The sequence below is a fragment of the Gossypium hirsutum genome, chromosome A05, assembly GCF_007990345.1.
Source record: "Gossypium hirsutum isolate 1008001.06 chromosome A05, Gossypium_hirsutum_v2.1, whole genome shotgun sequence".
NCBI classification, from domain to species: Eukaryota; Viridiplantae; Streptophyta; class Magnoliopsida; order Malvales; family Malvaceae; genus Gossypium; species Gossypium hirsutum.
This window is the reverse complement of record NC_053428.1, coordinates 49215656-49238115: the sequence shown is the minus strand read 5'-3', so window position 1 is coordinate 49238115 and position 22460 is coordinate 49215656. Positions and strand designations below refer to the sequence as shown.

The 22460-nt window shown below is 29.6% G+C and overlaps 2 protein-coding genes across 2 annotated transcripts; one reads left to right on the top strand and one right to left on the bottom strand.

Moving 5' to 3' along the window:
* Positions 1-10287: 10287 nt before the first annotated feature.
* LOC107960452 (uncharacterized) lies at positions 10288-10629 on the top strand. The gene has a single exon (XM_016896800.1). The coding sequence runs from the start codon at positions 10288-10290 to the stop codon at positions 10627-10629; it is 342 nt and encodes a 113-aa protein (XP_016752289.1).
* A 2610-nt stretch (positions 10630-13239) lies between these two features.
* LOC107956981 (endoplasmic reticulum metallopeptidase 1) lies at positions 13240-21613 on the bottom strand. Its single transcript, XM_016892400.2, has 21 exons — positions 21041-21613; positions 20720-20805; positions 20500-20601; positions 19542-19648; positions 19351-19451; positions 18960-19047; positions 18696-18784; positions 18331-18470; positions 18076-18238; positions 17821-17956; positions 17573-17669; positions 17349-17478; positions 16986-17045; positions 16773-16891; positions 16040-16164; positions 15433-15657; positions 15099-15259; positions 14319-14482; positions 14109-14191; positions 13934-14019; positions 13240-13449 (listed from the first exon to the last, which is right to left on the bottom strand). Exons 1-21 carry the CDS (start codon positions 21251-21253, stop codon positions 13306-13308), a joined length of 2619 nt encoding a protein of 872 aa, XP_016747889.2. The 5' UTR covers positions 21254-21613; the 3' UTR covers positions 13240-13305.
* Positions 21614-22460: the final 847 nt, after the last annotated feature.

The window sequence follows — 22460 nt, the reverse complement described above, 5'->3', positions numbered from 1 at the left end:
ATTAAAATTAAAATTGTATAAATTAAATTAAATTTTCATTTAACTTTTAAATTGGTAATAAAGGTGAAAACGTAAATGATTGGGGTTTGAATTTCATTGTTTGTGTCTACCCTGGTTTGCCGGCCGACAATTGCCGACCTCATGCTTTGCCCTTAAATGCTATCAAATTACTCATTTCTCCTTTTTTTCTTTTTATTTTCTGTCCTTTTTCACTGACTCTTCCTTTTTGCATTTAATCGATGAGGACAAATTTAAGTTTAAAATTAGATAAAAATATCTAACAATTTAAATTTCTTCCATTAATTTTATTTATTTATTTGAAATTCTTTTACCTACAATTTCAAATTTTGAATTTCAGTTAGTAATAGAAAGCTAATTTAAGTTCATAATAGAGATTTGATTTTTTATTTTCATATTAATAAATTATTTTTATAATATAACTATACTTTAGTAAACAACATTTGTTTATAAGTATTTCATAACAATTTTATTTTTTACTTTTTTTTATAAGAGGAGGGATATCTAATGTTAGGTGTGTGGTGATAAAAATAAATTTTTGAAAAATTAATGAAGGCTTTAATGCGTATATCAATGTTTCTATTCATCTCAACTATATTTTGGTGTGCAAAAAAATTATTGGCAAATGAATCTCAATAAACTATTTACGTTCTGTATTGACAGAAACAATCTAATGAGCACTAAAAGGAGCATAGCAAGGGTATCAATTTATAGAACAGTCTAAGAATATAAAAGATGATGGGAGATTAAAGGAAATTTTTTTTATATATATTTTTGGATTGTCATGCAAATGAAACTTTACTCCTATTTTTAAATAGGAGGCCTCATGTCTTTTCATAGGGGCATAACTCTTCAAATAGATGGTCTATCTTTAGCAATAAATATAATTATTCAATAAATATCTATTTGAATAATTATGACTATTTGTTAATAACCAAATGACATAACTTTTAGTTGCTGATAACTTTTCATTTATAACTATTGGAATACTATATAAATGTTGAAAATGTTTCAATATTTTAAAAATTGAATCCTAAATATAATGTCAACCAATAATTCATTTAAATGATTTCTTTTCATCATTACATTACAAACTCAATTGACATTTTATTTTTACTTTAAATCTCTCTTCTTAACAACCTCTCCTTGCAAATACTTTAACTTAAAAGTTAAACATAAAAAACTCGAATTTAACATATTAAATAGTTCGAGTTTCTTGAACTCAAATTCGATTCAACAATAATTATTTTAAAATTTAAAATTTAAAACATGATAAATGTGAAAAAAAAATTAATACTTTTTATACGTATAAAGAAAATTTTGCTTAAATAGGTTTATACAATTTTTAAAAATTTAAAAATATGGTTAAATTATAGCTTCGTTGTATTATACTTAATATAGAGATTTTTTTTTCGTAATTTAATTTACCATAATTTATTCCTTCTACTGTTATTAATCTTATTTCTTAAGTCTAAATCATTGGTTAAAAAATTATTAGATAAACTACATCATTTGTCCTTAACCTTTAATTAAAATTACATTTCAATCACTCAATTTTCAAAATTTACATAATCATCACTAAAGTTATTGAAATGTTACATTTTTGTCACTCATCCGTTAATTTCCGTTAAGAGGATGATTTGGCATATTAATTTAAAGGGTTAATAACCAATTTAGCCCCTAAACTATAACTAAAATATCATTGTGATATGTTTAAATTTTTCTTATAATAATTCTAAAAAAGTTAAAGGGTGAACTACTAAGATAGTCACCCAAGTTTTAATGCGTTCCTATTTTAGTCACCATTTTTTTTTTGTTAATTTAGTCACCCTAGTTAATTGTCATTTTTAGTCACTCCACCATTAAAATACCTTTGTCACTAAACAAATGTTGACATGGCAGTATTTTTATTGGTATAATAATAAATTTAGCCTTTTAACACTTTACACATTCTATTAGTTTGTTTCTAATTCTAAAAATTTAACAAATTTAACCCTTAATATTTGTACATTTTATCAATTTAGTCCAAATGCAAAAAAATTATAATTTTAAAAACTTCAAAATATATAAAAATTATTATAAAAAGATAAAATATATTATAAAATTTTATAAAAATATAAAATATATATATAGTTACATAAAGGCTTAAATATGAATTTGGTTGAGGGATTCAAATAAATATTTCTTGAATTTTAATAATTTTTTTAGAGATTCAATAAAATTTAACCATCAATTTCTCTTGAATTTTTTTAATCAATATTTCTGATTTTTTTAAACCCCGCCGAGTTAAAAGAGTCCTTTTCATTAAGTTTTTGAATCAATCACTACCAAATTCAACTGGCACCATGATCAAACAGTTGGTTGAGGGATTCAAACCAAAAAGCCTTTACTTATAGAAACATCTTTGGCTCCATTTCAGCGGCAAAGTGCAGGTTTTTGAAGGACCCAAATGCTTAAGGCTAACCAATGCTTCATTGATCGGTTTTTTCTCATTCAAAGAAAACATGAAACTGAGTTTGGGTATGTCTATAAAAAAAATCGACTTTAAGGATGGGTTTAATGGTGAGTACTCGATGATAAAGTGATGATGTAGTTTGTCTAGTAAAGTTTAGTATGGTATTTGAAATTGTGAGGTTTTGGCGAGGGTATGAGAACAAAAGGAAGCTTGAAGATGAACGGGGAATAAGATGAAGGGATAAATGTCGTTTTACAAAGTTTCTCTCTTTTGTTTGGTTGACCAAAAAATCTACTAACAGTAAAAAGAAATTACTTTTTTTTGTAATTTTTTAATTGCAATGTTGTGCAGTTGCATATATCAAAAGTAGGGGCATTTTGTGGGTTTTTCATTATTTTGAATTAAAACTAAGAAAAACTTACTTATTTTGATTTTGGACTTCGATTGATTATTTTTGAATATTTTATATTTTTAATACTTTATTTATAAATTTTTAAATATTGAACTAAATTGACAAAACGTGCAGACATTAAAGGTAAAATTTGTTAAATTTTAAGAATTAGGACCAAACAGAAATCGAGCATTTATGTAATTTTATATATTTTTAAATATTTTATAATAAATCATATATTTTCCAAGTTCTTAAAATTATAAACTTTTGAATTTGGACTAAATTGACAAAATGTGTAAACATTGAGGGTTAAATTTGTTGAAATTTTCTAGAATTAAGACCAACTTGACAGAATGTGAAAGTGATAAGGGCTAAATTTGTCATTATATCAATCAAAAGACTACCACGTCAGCATTTTGTTAAGTGACCAAGATATTTTAACGTTGGAGGGATTAAAAATGACAATTAATCTAATGGAAGTAACTAAAATAATAATAAAAAATCGATGGCCAAAATAGGAACGAGTTAAAACTTGGGTGACTATCTGAATAGTTTACCTTTTAAATTTTTTAAAATTATTATTAAGAAAAATTTTAAAGGTATCACATTGGTAATTTAATTACAGTTGAGGGGTTAAATTGGTTATTAACCTTTAAATTAACGTGCCATGTCATCCTCTTAATGGAAGTCAACGAATGAGTGATAAAAATATAATATTTCGATAAATATAATGATAATTATATAATTATTAAAAATTGAATGATTGAAATGTAATTTTAATAAAAAATCAAGAACAATTTATTCAAAATTATTACTTGATTGAATGATTTTTTATAAATTTATAATTATATTAATTATTTAGATTAAAAAAGTAAAAATAATAGGAGGTCGGCCTAATCGTGCCAAATCAAAGCACATGAATCAACTTTCAAAGAGGAACACACATGAATTAAATACTTAAAACCATAATTTAACCTGAAAAATATATAATATATAAATTTTATATTTTCTAAAAAATAAAACTATTTGAGATAGCAGTGGTTGGCGGGAATGTCCGCCATGGCGTCCACGTGGGTATTTTAGAATCATCAAATGTAACTGATCCACCAATATTTTTTACGGACCAGTCAAGTCCCGACATTCACGGAACTCCCTGATGTCTATTTTTTTCACCGCTTGCAGCCCAATCAATGACGTCCAATCAGACGCGCAATCCACGCCACGTGCTGTTCAAAAATTACCATGGTCACCTGCTTTAACTGCAAGAACCGTTTTTTTCACGCTCCATCATAGTCTGTTCTCTTCTGTATTCAATCAAACTGTCGGTCATTTACTGTTGCCCCTACTCATCATGTGTATTGTAAGTTAATTTTTAATTTTTTTTATAAAATTGTATTAATTATTAATTATTAATTTTATATATTTTTCTTTTGTTAAAAATTTAAACATAAAGCATTAAATATTTAATTTTATTTTATATAAATGATATAACATATAAAAATAAAAACAATCTATTCCTTAAAATAAAATAATAAAATAATTTTAATAATTATTTAACTTGAAATTTAAAAAATAAACAAAATAAATTCTTATAAATTAAAGTATAGTAATTGAATTCCAAATTTATAAAAAATACATAAATTTAAGACATGTTTTAACTTTTATTAAAATATATTAACACCGTTACTAATACTATAATCTGTCAACACTAAAAAATAATAGTAAAAAAATAACATTAATGCACAATATTCAATATTCAAGACATAAAGATAAATTTAGCTCTCAATGTTTATATTTTTTTCAATTTGGTCATTATTTTTTTTTAGTTATATTTAACCATTAACGTTTCAAAAAGAATCAAATCGCTTCTCTCTTATAGAAATACTAACTAAAATATTATTTTTTAATGATGTTGGTATGGCAACTTGCATGGTAGTCTATGTGTGCTTTATACTGAAATGACATTATTTGTTTTATATGTCAACAAATAATTAAAATTTTATAAAAAAATTAAAAAATTAAAATTAAATTCAAAATTAAAAAATTAAAAATAAAAATTTCATAAGAATTCAAAAAAATTAGCATGAAATACACGTGGATTGTCATACATGCTTTTATGTTTTAGTTAGTATTTTCATTAAAAAATCAAATTGACTCCTTTTTTTTTAAGGTTGATGGTCAAATTCTAATATTTTTAAAAGATCATAGGCCAAAATTATCTCAAAAAAAAAAAAGAAAGAATAAGAGTTAAATTGACAAAAGATGTAACATTAAGAGATAAATTTATTATTATGTTTGTAGATGCTTAGTTTTGGCTAATAACATTTTATCTCTTTAGATAAATAATATTATATTTCAGGGAACTGTACTACTAAGCGTGGAACAAATAGCATCAACATTTCACTTAATATCTTTTCTAAAGCAACAGTTGAAACAATTGTTTAGAACATTTATTGTTCAAAAATAGTTATGTCGAAAATAGCTATATTTAGAGTTGGGCTTTAGTTAAAACAACTATCATCTGGTGTAGTTGTTACTTAATAACAACAGCTCTCATTTAAAATAATAGTGTTTCAAGAATAGTTATATTTTGAACAACCATTGTTTTGAAACAATTTGTATTCAAAACAATTGTATTTTTTCCGGAAGAGTCGTTATTTAAAACAAACTCTATCAAGAAAAATATCACCACAGAGTAATTCTTGTTTAGAATAACTATGTTGAAAACATCGCACATTTAGAACAAGTAAAAAAAAAGGTTTTTTTCAAGAACAACAATAGTTTTGCATTTCAACAAAAGTTTTCAGGGTAATGTTTTACATAATACTGCTTCACTGAAATAGAAGAAGTGAAAATAACCCTGGAATATAGTAAAATTATTGGGTTGTCTTCATTCTTGAGATGTTTCAAAAAGTGTCTTGATAGATTAGACATAGAGATAAGAAACTTTCCTTTTTAACTTTTTCTATGTAACATTAAGTTTTTCTCTCTTCTTTTAGACAAAGAGTGAATTTTTATTCACTATTCACCATCACTTACAAAATCCTTTCATAATAAGAAGAGCGATTAATGTCTTTGTAACTGAAAAAATATCAATCATTACTCCTATTAATTGTTAGCTTTGTAACTCTCATTTTTGGGACACTATAAATAATAATTTTCAGGACTGATAAAAAGACTTGACATTTTGACATTTTAACTCTCTAAAATTCTTTCAAATTATTTTCTCATTAACCATATTTTCCTTTCTCCACTTAACCAACCACCATTTATCGTTATACTCAAAATTATCGAATTTACTCTAATCTTCAACTTTATATTTTTTTCAATACATCATGTTCATTTATTTATAACGCTTTTAGTCTCCATAGAAAACCTTTTTACAATATTTTTATTGAACAACTATAGAACGTATGATTAACATTAAAATATACTGACAAAAATAATAAATTACGTAAAAAAAAAAGTGAGATTTCCGATGAAACCAAGAAACTTAAATAGTTTTATAACAAATTAACTAGGCAAAAAGCATAATATTGTAACAACCCAATTTTTAGTAGTGTCAGAATAGTGATTTGAGATCACTAAAATTGATGAAAAAGTTAGAAAAATTTATTAATTAATAATTATAAGTTAAGTGTGATTTTAGAAATATTTTTAAATCAGTGAATTTTGTGATTTAAAAGAAATTATTAGGTAAATTGGGTCGAAAACAAGATATCGAGACCTCGATATTATAAACTGAGCCGTAAATATTTATAAAAATATTTACGGAGTGTCAACAGGATAATATTAAAGTTTCGTTAAGAAATTTTAACGCTTTGATAGTTAATTATGAAAAAAGACTAAATTGAAGTAAGGATAAAAGTTTAATTATAGATTAAAGAAAAGTTAAAGGACCAAATAGGCAATTATGCCTTTTTCTAAAGTTGAGGCGGCATAACAAAAGAAAAATCTAAGATATTTTTAATTTAAAATATATATATATTATATTATACATGCGTAAGTAATAATTATGTTTTTATATTATATTATTATTAATATATTATATTATATTATATTATATTATATTATATTATTATATATATATGACAAAGAAAGAAAGAAAAGAAATAGAGAGCAAAACAAAACAGAGAAGGGAGAAAGAAAGAAACAGAGAGCAAAACGAAACAGAGAAGGAAGGAAGGAAAGAAAAAAAGAAAAGAAAAAGGGAAATTTGGGGTTTTAAGGTTCAAAGTAATTTGGTAAGTCAATTTAATCCCCTTTTCTCTTAATTTTGATATTTTTTTGAAATCCTAGAATAAAATACTACTTGATTTAAGTTGAAATTTTGGAAGTTAGTAGATTATTAAGCATGGTTCATGTTGAATAAATTGTTAAATTAGGGATGTATTTGATAGAAATTTTGATTGGAATTGAATAAATGATTGAATTGTAAACTAAACTATAAGTTTTGAATTTTAGGGATTAATTTGAAATAAATTCGGAATTATGAAAACATGATAAAAATTAAATAGTTAAATATGAGTTTAGCAAGAAATTGGGTAGAATAAGGGTATGAATTGAGAAAGAAAAATATATAGGTTTAGTTAGGGGTTAAATTGATTTAATTTCAAGTTAGAAGTTAGTAAAGAATGTAATTGTAAAATAAAATATAAGTTTTGAATCGATAGGGATTAAATTGAAAGAATCCCGAAATTAGGGATTTATGGTGAAATTGAGGAATTAAATTGACTTTATAGTAAGAATTAAGAGAGAATATAGAGTTAGAATGAAAAAAATAAAATTAGTATTGATAAGGGCTTAAATTAGAATTTGATGTTGCCATAGAAGGGAAAAATGTTCAGAATGTTATAAAACATAAGAATAAGAGATGAAGTTTAATTTCCGAGCCTTGGGGCAAAATGTAATTATGTAAAAGTTTAGGGGCAAAATTGTAATTTTGAAAAAGTTAGAGTCGAGGGCTATTTTGATGAATGTGATTATTAAATAAGTTAAATTTAATATTTTAGATCAAGAAGTACGAAACTCGAGGTTAGACAAAGGGAAGAATAAAGTTGAAGACTAAGTTGGTGAATTTGGCTATAATTGGTACCGAGGTAAGTTTACGGTAAATAAATGCAATATTTCAATATTTATTATTAATGCTGTTAATTTCCAGCAATTATGAATTTATTTTATGAATTTATTTGATGATGATCCAAGCATGAAATGATAGAGAATTAAAATTTAAAAGTCCCGTTGATACATAAGGATGGTACTGGATACGAATGTCATGACATTTGGGTAAAGAGATCCCATGTAAGACCATGTCTGGGACATGGCATTGGCATCCTTAAGATCATGAGAGGTCCCCTGTAAGACCATGTCTGGGACATGGCATGGGCACCGAGACGAGAGGTCCCATGTAAGACCATGTCTGGGACATGGCGTTGGCACCGAGATGAGAGGTCCCCTATAAGACCATGTCTGGGACATGGCATGGGCACCATCACGAGAACATCCCATGTAAGACCATGTCTGGGACATGGCTTTGGCATGTTATTATCAGAAGAGACCCGAGTATCCTTCTTATTCCAATGTAGTTCAACGGGCTTGTAAACGAATCATGTTCATGAAAGTTCAGTTTAAAGCATAAATGGCAAGCTCAGGTAAGTTGTAAGACTTAAGAACTTATTATACTATCAATTGATGTTCAACGATGCAGCAAGGATTGAGTAAGTTATGCACACAAGTATTCTAAGTAAACAAGTAAGAGAACTAGTATGAGATTAACTAAAGAGTAAACTAGAGATATAGACATTGAGTTTAATTATTTAAGTTAAATATTGTTATTTATTTGCTAGTAAACTTACTAAGCTTTATGCTTACTTCTTTTATTTCTCTTTCTCTTATAGTATTGCAAAGCTACTTCAAGGATCCTAAAGAAGTCGGAGATCGTCCACACTATCAACTACAACTGCTCGGTATTTTATATCGAAACACGTTTAAGTTATGGCATGTATAGGGATTTAGTTATTTTGTATGTTTGTAGTGATGATTTTGCTAATGAGTGATGTGTAAGTATTTGATGATGTATGGTTATTAAAATGATTAAGGATGAAGGTGTTTGTTGTTATGAAAGATTAGGTGATAAATTATGCATGGAAATCATGAAAGGATAAAATTTTGCAGAGAAACAGAATTCAGGCAACACAGTGACGTGAATTTGAAAAATCACCCAAGATAGTATAAAATGAATTAGAGGGTGAATGATATATGGAATTAAAGCTTGTTGAGTCTATTTTCATGGAAAAATAACGGTGTAGAAAAAAAGAAATTTATATTTTAAGATATGTGAATTTTAGTAAGATAGGGTCAGAACTGTTTTTGGAGTCCCCTGTTCTGAGTTTAGAAAATAATTACAAATTTTACAAAAATGGTTATGACTTGAAATTTACATGCTTAGATTCCTTAATGAGTCTATTTTCTATAGAAACAAGTAATAACTTTATATGAAAATCCTATAGTGAGAAAACTTATTTTTAGTGACTAGAGGTCAGGGCAGTCTGGTGGTGACACAGGGGAGACTTTAACTAATAAACTGTACTAATTTGCTGAACCAAAAATTCTAAAAATTTTATGGTGAGTAGATATATGAGTCTAGTTTCAGGAAAAATTTACAGAATTGGATTTCGAGTTTCGGAACTCGAGATATGAATTTTTAAGAAACTATGATGCAGTTGGACAGCTTGTCCGAATTTGTTTAAGTGCTCAAATAAGTTTAGTAATGCCTCGTGCTCGACTCCGGCGACGGTCTCGGGTAAGGGGGCATTACAAATATACTCAATACAATGAAGTCTTGGCTATTTTAAGTAAAAGGTTAAGTAAAAGGTGATAAAAAAAAGTTTGTTGTTGATATGTTAGTAACTAAAATATATATATATAGTTTATGATAAGAAGAAGATATAGTAAAAAGAAGGGTAAATTATATCAACAGTTACTCAAAATTGTGGTAGTTCACAAAACAATTACTTTGATTTCAATTTAATCACTCAACTTTTGAAAAATAACAAAAACAGTCACTAACATTATTAAAAAGTGATAAATCAGTCACTCATTAACTTTTTTCCGTCACTATCTTAATGTCACTGCTGATGTGGCCAGTTAACTTGCCACGTTGGATGAGACAAAGTTGAGTGATTATTTTTTTTCATCATTCCTTTTTCGTTTTTAAATAAATGACCCAATATTTTTATTTTTTTGCGTAAATGGCCCAATATATTTATACTTTTTCTTCTCCACCCTCAAAACCTTTGGCATAATCCTAATCTTAACACTAACTGAACGAATCGTTCACAAGGGAACCGTAAGAAGCATTCTCCCAACATCCCCTCCTCATCCCACCGTTAGTCGCCCCAAAGCTCCGGCCAAGAAACTCGTCATGGGTCAAGTCAAGATACTCAAATGCAGCAAAGATCTTAAACAATCTAAGTCGGATAAGCATGTGAGGTTTGTAAAGGAAAACGTTGATGTAGATCTGGGTTCCATTGACTATTTGAGTTCAAATCCCAGGTCAGTCCCAATCCAGATCCGACTCACCGAGTCAGAAAACAATGGAAGTAAGGTTGTTCCGGTCTCGTTTTACACTAGGTTTGCCTTTATAACATCGCCCCCTCCAAGTTATGTTTCGTTACAGGCGTTTTTCACAAAGAAGATTAGGGTCGTTTTGAAGGATGACGTCGCTACGAGTGCCTTGAGGAGGATATTAAGGTTAGATTTGTAGCCACAACCAAAAAACAAATAATAACGGTGAGGATGGTGATTGACTGAATTTGTTGTTAGATAGTTAATCTCTTGTTTGGGTTCTCTAATCTTCAATCGTCCCTTATTTTTTCAAGGGGATAGATCAAAATAGCTAATCAAGTGTTCTTTTTACTGCTGTATAACTTTGCAATTGTTTAGTTTAATATGAAATTGTCTACTGTCCAGCAACTTCTTATTCTTCTTCTTCTTATCTGTTTCTTCTTTTCCTTTTATTGCCTAACCCAACTGGGGTTTTAAATTGGGGTCGTTTGTTAGAATTTATAAAATAAATCTAAAATAAAACTTAATAAACCAGGATCTATCATATCAAATCATCAAGAATAAATAAAAAACAGAACTATATGCGGAAGCGTACCTGAATCCATGGATTTCTTGAAACTTTCTGGAACTTGGGGATTTGATCTTCCAAATTAGCACACAAGAAATTCAGAGAATATCTGCTCTCTCTTTCCTAATGATGGGATATTAGAAAAGATATCTTGTGTATAATTTGGGGACCATAACCCTAATATTTATAACTTTAGCATATTAGTTCTAATCAAATTCTAATTAGCCCATCATTAATTAGAATTTGATTAGAAGAGTATCTACACATATTTGACCCATACTTTATTTAATAATTAAAAGCCAAATAAAATTCTAACTAAATTAGATCACTTTTAATTTGGGCTAACCTATCATGATAGTAAATAATAATATGTAATTATCCTTATTATATATGTGATGTCCAAATTTTCCAACATCGTTTACATAGTAGGATGCCTTGTCACTTTTCCATTACGTCTGTAACGAAAAATGGTTAAAAGGACTGTTTTGTTATTTTTTTAAAGTTGAGTGACTGAATTGAAACCAGAGTGGTTGTTTTGTCAGCTACCCCAAAGTTGCGTGACTATTGATGTAATTTACCCTAAAAAGAAAATATATCTATCTTATTAGATTTAATTATTACTTTAGTGGTTGATTGAGTATGAGCTCGATTAGCATGATAATTATTGTCAATTCAGGAAGACATGGATTTAAGTGCACTGAAGCACATTATCTTCTTATTTATAGGTTGGGAAGGGGCTATGAATAGTTCTAGACATTGTATCAAAAATAACATATATAAAATAAATAAAATTTTAGGATAATTATCTTACTCAAAATTTTATATAAAATTAAATGAAGTGTTATTTAATAAAAGTTATAAAAAAATTATTAAATTTTACTAAAAAATATTAAAAATTAGAAAAAAAATAAAAATTGTAAAAAAAAATATATTTTTTTTTAAAATTTACAAAAATCGTAAAAAAATTATAAAATATGTAGAGATATAGAAAAAAATTATAAAATTTTATTAAGTCGTAAGAAAATTATAAAAATATAAAGAAATATAAGATTCATAAAAAAATTATAAAAATTATTATACCAAAAAAGACATTTTATAATTTTTCTATAAATTTTATTTATTTTTATTTTTTATCATTTTTCACCACATGTTACGTTATGTTGTGACACATGATGGATGTGATGGTTTTAACTGAAAAAAAACTAGGTCGTTAACTTTAACTATCAACATTTAAAGTTAATAGTTAAAGAGCCTTGTTTATGCTTTTTTTATAAAATTTTATATTTTTAACGATTTTTATAAAAAAATCTTGTTTTTAATAAAATTTAAATATTATTTATATTTTATTAAAATTTAATAATTTTATAACTTCTATTAATTTTTATTTTTTATAATTTTTTTGCCACATGTCACGTTGTAGTTGTTACACAGGTAGCTTTAACTAAAAAGAATTAGGGGCAATTAATTTTAACAATCAATTGTTAAAGTTAAACGGTCAAAAGATCTTTATGATAAATTTTGACAGTTCAAATACCCAATTGAGTGAAAAAAAAAAGGAGCTTAATTGCTTTTTTTCGAAAAAATTTGAGGGCCTTTTTGATACATTTTAAAAGTTCAAGTACCTAATTAAATAAAAATAATAATGGCTTAATTATTATTATTATTATTATTATTATTATTTTAAAGTTCTAAGAGCTACCTAAAAAAAAAAAAGAAAGCTGAGCTTTCCAGCCAAACCTTTTCTAATTTAACTTCTGGACTAATTGACTCAAACTATTGCGGTAGTCCTTTGACATTTATTTATTTATTCTGTTGGATGTGTTAATGTGATCATAGTTTGGTGTTAATTATTTCGTTTCAATTGTTCGTTGACTTGCTCTAATATTGTTTTTGGGTAAAATAGTAATGTTAAATTTTGAATAAATGATTTCAAGGAATAATTTTTAAACAAATATATAAATCCCATTTCGTTCCTTAGGGTGCTGCAAATTTTCTTTAAAAAAAAATCCATGAGATTATTGTTATTTTAAATTTCTTTTGAGTGCTTATTGTTAATGAGTTTTTTGCATGGTTAGGTTTTTTAGAAAATGAGATTATCCTTTTTCCAAAAATAAATAAATAAAATTACGCATAACCATACTCTCAAGCTCATTATTTTTAATATTTTTTTATTATTAAAAATACACTTTTCATTTAAAAACAAAAAAACAAAATTGCATGTGGCGGCCTGAAAGCTATATATGTATAAACATAAAAATAAATAAATATAGGGATATAAAATACACACACTGGTCATGAGTATAATGGCTAAAAGACATACGTGGACAGAAAACTGGAATAAGCAGTAACATCTGTCCATCCTGGGAATACTGATTTCAACTTCTTCGCTTCTTCTACCAAATTTTGGTCAAGCACTGCCACATCCACCCTTATATCTTCAACATTTCTTCCCTGCAATCCCCAGTTTGTCAGCTAAATTAATCAACAAGTCCTCTAACTTTACAGTTTTATGAATCTTTAAGTAAGCCCCTACACTTTTATGGAACCTAAATCGGTTCATTTCCATCTAAATTTATTCTTTAATCTTACATTTGGACTTACTCTTTACCTACTTTAGCTTTTCATCTGGAAAAAGAAAAGAACTTGTTTGGGTGCAAACAAGGAATAAAAATCGGATCAGAAACCATCTGCTTGGTCCTGTTTTTGGATTATGAACACAAAGATTAGTTCAAAAGGTAGAATTCTGCAGTTGTAGGATTCGAATCCTGAAATCTGCAAACCCTTCTGGTATTTCCAAGCAGCGGCATTCTTTATACCAATAAACCTTATATATGTATAGGTGAAATAGTTTAGGGTTTTCTTTTAGCTAAGTTTGTTTTAGTGCTTGTGGTGGAGGATCAACTTTGATGCAGATCTCATAAAATAGAAATTGTACCTCTAACCAGAAGTTCCATTTCTCGTGACTGGATCCAGTAAGTCTGCATATGTATGAGGGTGGACCACCTTCGGCGGTTTCCGGGACTGCAAAATTTATCAGTACAATGAAAATCACGAAAACCGGATTAAGCTTAAATGCAAAAGTCAAATAGAATTAAAATCTTTTCACATACCTGGTAGCTTAGTGTCAGCAAATGACCAACTGGATAAAGGACCAGTAATGTTAAGAACTGCAACCCAGACTTCCTTTAAGGAACTGCAAAGATGAAAATGTAATATATAATAATAATGTCATTAAAACGTAAGAATCTGCATCATCAAATTTCTACTGTATGTATGTTCAAACTGAAAACAGTCTGAAGATTTTGAAAGCCTTGTCTCACCCTAAGGAAAGTTCCAAATAAACTCTCCGAGAGCCATCACTGGACATTGTTTGTGGCTTATTAGTATACAAATGAGGAAACTGTCTGTATTGCTTCAAAATCTCATCACTTCTTGCAGGGAACTGCATACTTCTTGAGAACAAAAAGTTGACCGGAAAAAGTGTCTGCAAAGAAACAAAATCCGTTTGTTGTATAAACATATGATGTGTTCTCAAAGTTCTTCCATGCATTTGAGGGAACTTAGAAGATCATATCCCCATATCCACCTTTGCAAATGTGTCAGGTATGAATACTTCAAGAGAAATGAAGATTCAGAGTGCACTATTGTATGTAATAAACTTTAATGAGTGAAACATATGAAAGCACAAGTGAAACTAATATGAAGGACACGTAAAACCTCGAACTGAAAATCAAATAAAGACAGCCATGAAATGAAAGTAAACATTACTATGGACAGACCTTCAGGGAAGCCCTGAAAAGCCTTTCTATATATTATTAAAGAATGTGTAGAAGTCATTTGGTTTAGGGTCGAAAATTAACAGATATACAGGGAACTTCCCTTTCTGGAAGTTAAAAGAAAATGATATGACACCAAACTAGCCCTGAAAGCTAGCGGCAAAAGGCAGTTATGTAATGAAGATGCACGTAAGGAACTAACCATTGCATGCATATGGATCAAAGTATCAAAAGGGATGCTATTTCTTCTCTTCCTAATTGACAAAATATTATGGTAATGAGAAGTTTAGAGAAATATTGGCACGAGAACTAAAGATGACATACCAAAAAAGTCCGTTGGTTAGACATTTTAGCGGTTTCGAAAGAAAACTCAGGACCAATGTTCAACTCCTTTGCCAATTCGGGTGCATATTTAAAAAGAAACAGCAAAGAGTTGGAATCCACCACGGAGAAGTCATAACTTGAATCAACAATCTGATTTGCATCTGTCAAGGCCAGAATGGTGTTTGGAAATCACAGCATTAAAATTTTACAACATAGGGAATATTAGAGTTCTAAACATCAACCACAGTTCAAGTCATGAACATCACCAATAAAACAAATTAGCTCGTACTGATTTCAACAGGCTTCTGAAAAGCAACTGTAGATTCTTAAATACCTGCAGTCAGAAACGTATGCTGGAAAACAACTCTCTTAGGAGCATCTCTACTATACGGAAAGAACTGAGATGACAAAGCCAAAGCAATCACGCTAAGATGTAGTAAGAATTGCAAGATGGATGACCTGGCTAACCATTTGCCACAAATAGGCATTAGGGGGCCCATGCACCAACCGGTAACAACACCAACTATCGCTGCCACCACGATATCAGGAACATAATTCCCTGCAGGCAAAACACTGAAGATCATTGGATTTTTCATTGTGGATTTATGAATATCAATGTCGCTCGTACTCGGGTGAGAATGTTAGATGCCAATATGTATCTGACACTGGAATGTTTAATATCTTCCAAGTTTTTTCATGCATTGGAAGGTCATTATCTCCATATCCATTTCTGGATATGTGTCATACACAGGTGTGTATCTGGCAATGGTATGTCTAAACTTTTTTCTAAGTCGTACATGTAAGGTCATATCTCCATACCCATGTTCGTATATGAGTTGGACACAGGTACTTCAAGAAAAATGAAGATTTAAGAGTTAGATCAGTATGCATCTTACATAACCAAAATAAGGTATGAAGTATAATAGTTGAGGAGAACTAACCATAAGGTGGTGGAAGAGAGCCCATCATACCCATCTTCTCAATCAAAAATTGAACAAGAAACCCACCAAAATAAACAGAGTATGTAAGGCATGGAATTAGAGGTATCACATAGAAAACCGATGACCTGAAAGAAATAACTTTATCAGTTTACTACTATATTAATAATCTTTTGACGTACAACATAGAAATTTAAGACTGAAGAAATATGTAGACAAGTGAAAGACAAATTTTACTTCCGAAAACGAGAAAAAACTTTGACGAATAAAAATAAACAATGTCAAACCTCCAAATCTGAAGCTCAAAGAAATGAAATTGTAAACAGAACTTTGTCATATCATAACTTAAAGTCATTGGACCAAAGTTCACTTAATTTTATTGACAAATTTAAGGTACAAACTTAATAGGTCGTGGAGGTTTAGTTTCCATAATACTGAAACAGATTGCTATCTTTCATCATACCTAAAATGCTGTTCTAACAAATGGGTATAAAGAGAAGGCACTTGAAAATTGAACAAGTATTTATGAGATAGTGTACAGTTTTATCATTACATTTTTTCCTTGATTTTCAGTAAGACACTAAAGAGGAGATGCAAACCAAGATACATGGGCAGGACAATGACAGGTATGAAGGAGTAAAGAGAGAGGAATTGAGAACTCCGGTGAATAAATGCTCGGAAAAAAACTACCATATGCTCATAGTTCATGCAATTGCAAATTCATTGGAAACAATACCTTGCCAATTGACGACCAGAAAACTTTATTGATAAGCAAAAGGAGATCCATGCAAGAAGCATAGATGCAGATGTAAAAAAGGTCAAGAAACCCCCACTTAACCCAGCTAAAAGATAAGCCTGCAATTTTAGTGTTGTTCACAGAATTTGAGAAAATCAATAAAATGGAAACCCATGATTTGAACTAGCAAATGTCAGTGATCACACCACGTACCAAAGTTACTGAAGCATAAAACCCAAATGCTCCCCAGAATCTTGCCTCATCAGATAGTGCCTGTAAGATTCATTTAGTCATATGCTTCTTCAGCAAACACAAACAATTTTACTCAAACATACTAAAATCGTTGCGTGCATCATAGCTGAACTGGACATGATATGATTTATACATGAGTAGGCAAGATTCAATCTATTACCAAGTCTTCCAGATCCGCTTAAAATTATATGTTTGGTATTTCAGCTTGAACAGTATAAACTCCTACATGACAAAACCATGTGGAAAATTTTTGTAGAAGAAGAACATGCAATAAGCTAGGTCTCAGTCAACTTATTAAACAAAATCTGTATCTACAAAGTTTACCTCCTTTGGCACCTTGAGAACTGAAACATTTTGGGAGAGGGGAAAACCATGAAAAACCGTTCTTGGAATTAATAGACCAACAAGTGAGATGGGAATGAACATCATGAAAGCCAAGAAAGGATTCGCAAACCTGCATACAATTTCAGTGCATCAACAGATATTTCAAACATTTCATCATTCAATCACTACCATGTTAATATTCTAGCTTAAGATGTACAACCAACCAGTTCATTCCATAACTAGAAACTAGTAATCTCAGGATGGAGAATAAAACTGGGAAAATTATAGCCAGCATAATTCCAGTAGTATGAAGGATCATTCCTGCAGAATAAAAAAAATGAAAATTTTATGGCATTATAATATAGCTTGAAGAGAACTAGAATATGCTATTAAGAACTGAGAAGCAAAACTTATTAAAAGGAAATTGTTGATTAATTAATTAAAAATGGATTAATGAGCTGTGGTCATTTACCTTTGACAAAATCATAGAAGGTTGCAAAACAACACCACAACCCAGAATAAAGAAAACGTGAAAAGAAAGGCATAACGAGAAAGATGATGACGGGAATGCCATGAAGTGCCATAGCTATCCTTCTTGAGTAGAAGATCTGAAACATTCATAACCAAAATAAAACAATTTATATACCCATCCTTGATGATAGACAAATATTATCCAGGAATAAATAATTCTTGATCAAAGAGCGTATTATACACATACAAAACTTACCATGAACCAAGCTAAGTAATCAAAGAAAACAGCTTGTCCATCATCGCTTCCATTACTGACACCAAGGGATTCTCTTTGACGAGCATTTCTAAGCTTAGCAGACTCAGCAAAGGCCTTAACCGCACTATACAAATTGTCTCCACGTGCTTGCATGCTACCAGGTCTGCATTGGAAGCAGAAGCAAGTGCTTAATACCAAAATATGTAAATTTCCCATAAACGAATCCTATACCACAGAAGCAGATGTAATGCATACACTAGTCTGTCCACTGTATCATAGTTAGTATGGTAATAATAACCACCAAGAAGAAAAATAATATCCAGACCAGGAATACTGCCATAATCTTCTGAAAACATCCTGTAATCCGTATCTCCAGGAATAACAGGGAAAACATCCTGCAAAAATAACGAAAAATTCATAATTGTCTTAGTTACGCCATCAATATAAGCAGAATAGGAACTGAGTACACAAATTTCAGGGTCAGCAAAAATAAAATATGATGTGACAGCCTTCAAAGAGAGACATGTTTGAACTATAAATGAAAGGAATACTGTAATATACATAGTCCAGGAAAATAAATGCTAATTGGAGCATAGATACATAAAAGAATGAAGTAAAACCTGGGCTGCACTATGAGCCATGGGATAAATTGCTGATTGAGCATAGACGGACGAAGGCCAAGAACCAGGTCCAGATTGGCAGACTAGATCTGTAGTGTCAACAAATACGTAACTTAGGCATGGAAAATAAAAATGGAATTTCACAAATGTCTATAGACTGAAAATTTCAATATTTATCCTGATCAAGGTCATTTTAAGAAATGATATGATAATGTTCTTATGTCCCAAGGAAATAAAAAACAATAACATTGGTTTATATCCTACCAAGACCTCCTGTCCCAGATGCTTCCACATTTATAAAAGCTCCTATGGAATCACGCCATTTATGTGTCCTCATGAAACCATGTGCACCCTAAAATATCAAAAGCAACAACGTTTCATATAAGTCTATATGTAGGATATTCAACAAGATCTGGATCTTTCAGCAAAATTAACAAAATACTGTCAGTATGCGGTTTGATTTTGTCAGTTTGATTTACATCTCCCATTCTTCCAAAAGAATGAACCAATTTTCTTCTTTGACATGTCCCAAAATATGAATTTCAAGTTTCATAATATATCACTCATGACAATTTTTTTTTGAATTTTTAAAATTGCAGCAATCTCAATTGAAATAATGCCCTACTTTGAGACAAAGAATTAGTATATTCCTTACCAACAAAAAAACTTCTTCTGCACCATTGAATAAAAAAATTATAGGCCGAGGTGGAACCCAGCCAGAGTCTATGGTTAGCCTCGCAATTTCCAACAACGATGCTGCAAAAACACAAAGCATCAAGAAAATGTCTTCAATAAAATAGCCAGTGTAGCTTCAGCAATCAAGCTAAAAATATTCAATGTACTTACCAACACATGAAGCACAATCACCAGCACCGGGGGAACCAAGTGGACCATCAAAATGAGCATTCATTAAAACTGACGGATCGGTTTCTTGTGAATCTATTGAGGATATCCTGTCATTATATAAAAGAGAGAAGGTAATGTTATTCACCAGAGAGGTGCATACTAAAACAGACTGCTTCACTATGTTCAACTGTAAAGATGCAAATGCTTATTGCCTATTAAAGCATAAAACAAACAAAATTTTGGGAATCTTAAGCCTAATAAATCCTTTAACATTGACCTAAGAGATGAAACACCATTTACTCACCACTTCTAGAATTCCTTAAACGATGCAATCAATAACTCCTTTCCCTCATTTTTCATGAGGCAAACACATTAAAACTCTCCAATATGATGTTCAAGTTTTTAAATCCATAGCCAAGCTTATAAAATAACAAGGTTTCATGCACATGCAACCAATGTTACGCAGATTTGGGAGATTGTGTGAATACAGGTATCTAAAACATGTATTTTTAGATTTTTCTAGGTTTTTACATATATTAGAAAGGGTCCTTTGAAGGTCATATCCCCATACCTATGTCTGGATATGTGTTAGAAACAAGTGTAGGACACGGGTACTTCAAGAAAAATAGAGTAAAAGCAACCACAACTATGGCTTAGTCTTGATTTATAAAAGAAGCGTTTTCACTATAAAGAGGACATGGATTTTCCCAACTATTATTTCTTCCAGTAATCATTACATTTAGGAGGGATTCAACAAAATGGATGGCTGTTTTGTTAAGTGGACCCGTCATTGAAAGTAGCCCCTACTTTCATGCAAAGGATGCTTACAATAATAAGCAACAACTGATGCAGGCAAAAGGAAGGTAAAGAAATCTCCTAATCATTCCCAGGAATGATTGACATAGTACTACAATATAAATCAAAATCAAAGGAACCCTATTCAGTTTCAGAGATTTACCTCACCAAAATATTTGTATGATTTCTATAACCAAATGATATACCATGGCCTAAAAACATCATATTGAATGACCCACTAACAACATTCTCTTCAATCTCAATCCTGCAAATTAAGGAAATTAAATAAAGTTAAAGCCAGAAATTTTGAACAAAATTAATGAAAAATATAAAAACCCAATTTGAAACAAAACAATTCAGCCTTAAAACAAGTGCATACAAACCTGAAATTTGACCCAGCTCTCTCCTTCAACCTTTCCAACTGTGCCTTAATATACTCTGCTGCTTCTCTCAAACCCTGACGCCCTTCCTATTGAACAACGAAAACCCATAATCACTAACATAAAGTCCTACTCTACCACAGCAATAAATTTGAATTTTTTTTTTCCATTTCAACTACCCCAGAGGTTACCTTCAATCTAAGCAGTGAGAATAAACTAATAAGAATAGTAATGATTTAAAGCTATCCAGTAAAATTGAAAGGAAAAACAAAAAAAAGTACAGGACATGATGGAAAGAAAGTTAAAAGAGATAAGCCGACGCACTTGACGACCATCGATTTCATGTGCTAAGACTCGAACATGCTCGATAGCTCTGGCTTCAGAGAAACGATCGAGAGGCACGTCGATCCCCAAAGGCGTGATGAACTTGGTGTACATTACGGAGTGAACAAGGATGGACATGAGACCATACATGACCGCCAATGAGAAGAGGAATTTAAACCCCGAAACATCTGTGCCATCGAGCCTTAGCGCCATTACCTAAACCAAAAAAGAAAACCCAAAGCTGAACTTCACAGCAGTATTACCTTCCCCTTGTTTTTACCTCAAAAGAAAGCACAGAAAAGTCAAAAGAAAGGTGTATAATGGAGAAGGGAAAGAGAGAGGGATGAAGTTATAGGAAAGTGTAGAAGAAGGTTGCTGGGGGTGGTTTTGTTTTGTTTGTTTTGTGTCAACACAGCAAAGCAGAGAAGAGAGAGTCAGGAAACTTGAGGAAAACGTTGTAAACCGTTTACATTATTAAAACTGCTTCCACATTTGTAAAACGTTGTAAACACAGCACAGCAGAGAAGGAGAGACAATTTTAAGAAAAGCCGTCACTAAACTAAACTACTGACTTCTTCATTTCTCCCCACGTGAGGGATTCCTTCCTAAATAGCAAGGATACCAAACTATAATTTTATTTATCTATAATTATTTAAAACCCACACATTAATACTTTTATATATATATAATAGAATTTTTATTCATTTAAAACCCACTATATATATATTTTTTAATTTGTATAAATATAATTTTATTTTAGTTGAGGTTTGAATTTGAAGTTTTTTAATTTATTACATTTTTATACAAAATCTACTTTCATTTGTAATCCTTTCCCATCCCAATACCAAAACTAGTATCTAACTTTGATTATAATATACACAAACTATTAAAATATAAATATTATTCAAAATTAAAATAATAAATAATAATTTTAAACATGTTTAATTTCTTTATGAGAAAAAATATTTTTCTTTAATATTTTATTCAATTATTCACTTAAATCTAATTTTTTTATCCCTAAATCTAACTAAACAATAATATAAAAAAAACACAAAACTTTTAGATTTGTGATTATTCTTTTTATTATTTGATTAACTCGATTATTTGAATCAATGTACTTGGACGGTTTATGGAATACAAGTTTAAGAACTACGATTTTCAGAAATCAAACCGAATTATATTTTTTATTTTATAAATAAATTATTTTTATTTTTATTATATGACATTAAATATTTTGTACTTAAAATAGTGAAAATAATTTAAATTTCTTGAAAAATTTTAAAAAAAATCAAAACAAAAAATTTAAAGTACGATGAATGCTTCAAAGAGCTCTAAAAACCTAATTGAAACAAATCGATGTTACTCCTATATGTAATTAATTTTATTATAGATTGTAGTATATACAATTAACATTATATAA